The sequence below is a fragment of the Anopheles arabiensis genome, chromosome 2 (assembly GCF_016920715.1).
Source record: "Anopheles arabiensis isolate DONGOLA chromosome 2, AaraD3, whole genome shotgun sequence".
NCBI lineage: Eukaryota > Metazoa > Arthropoda > Insecta > Diptera > Culicidae > Anopheles > Anopheles arabiensis.
The window spans coordinates 67724609-67725777 of NC_053517.1; the positions used below are offsets into that span (position 1 = coordinate 67724609).

General features: G+C 49.4%; 1 protein-coding gene across 1 annotated transcript; it reads left to right on the plus strand.

The window, feature by feature from the left end:
* On the plus strand, window positions 1-1080 carry LOC120897982. Its single transcript, XM_040303253.1, has 3 exons — window positions 1-239; window positions 320-740; window positions 808-1080. Exons 2-3 carry the CDS (start codon window positions 352-354, stop codon window positions 875-877), a joined length of 459 nt encoding a protein of 152 aa, XP_040159187.1. The 5' UTR covers window positions 1-239; window positions 320-351; the 3' UTR covers window positions 878-1080.
* Window positions 1081-1169: the final 89 nt, after the last annotated feature.

Below are 1169 nucleotides of genomic sequence, written 5' to 3' on the forward strand. Positions count from 1 at the left end.
CGTGTTGTCAATGCAAAGCGTGGAGAAAGGAAGCGTTGAGAAATGAAAACAAACACCAACAGAACTTTAACCAGTGCACCAGTCGCAAAGTATTTGTAGTAAAAGCGTGAAAATAGAACGTAATCCAGACAAAAAGAGTGGCTTGGTGTACCATGCAGCTGAACGGGCGTGTAAGCGGCGTTTTGAGGAGGTGGAGAGGGAATTCCGTCATGCCCGGCAACCGGAGCTGCCGGCTGTGGGTGAGTACTTGGTGAACGGTTATGAGTGAGGTGAATGTAACGAGCAGTGTTGTAAAATGTGCTACGTGTCTATATTACAGAAAACCAAGCCGATGATGCTGAGCCATCGTACATGGAACCCGGTCCGAGCTGTTTTACAGACGATGCTGCTCCGCTTAGCGACAGCGAGGAGGACAACATGGCCGATGCAAGCAGCGGGGCAGAAAGTGACGACGTCGAAGACATCCAGGTCGAGGTGCAAACGCCGAACCAACCGTACGAAGACCTTTCGTGCGAGGAAGGTTTGCGGCTGTGGGCCCTGCAAACTGGGCAAACTCATCGTAGTTTGAACCATTTGTTGGGCCATTTGCGGCAGCATTTTCCCAACGCCAGATTGCCCAAGGATGCTCGGACGTTAATGAACACGCCCGCGTCCAGAGCACCGGAAACAGCCATTACGCCTATCGCAGGGGGGACGCTGTGGTATCAGGGTGTGGGGAAATGCCTTCTTTCGTACTTTCGGTAAGAATATTAAACTAACCGTGCATTTGGTAAAGTGCTAATCCCAATTTTTTTTTAATCGTTCCAGTGATGTTCAGCCAACCCAGGAGGGGTTTGAGTTGATTTTTTGTGGACGGCCTGCCGCTGTACAAAATTAGCTGGTCCCAATTCTGGCCCATCCTGATGCAGGTTCACAACGTGCCAAATACTCCGGTGATGACGGTTGCGATTTTTTGTGGCGAATCGAAACCGTTAATCCTGGAGGAGTTTTTGGATCAGTTCGTGGACGAAATGAACCACCTTTTTATGAACGGCCTGATAATTGGAACCCGCTTTTACTAGGTAGCCTCGCGTGCTATCATAGCAGATGCTTCAGCACGTGCCTTCATAAAAGGTAGGTTGTTGATAAAGTGCCTTCTACATATACAGTGGAATGTGTGTCCGCTTTAC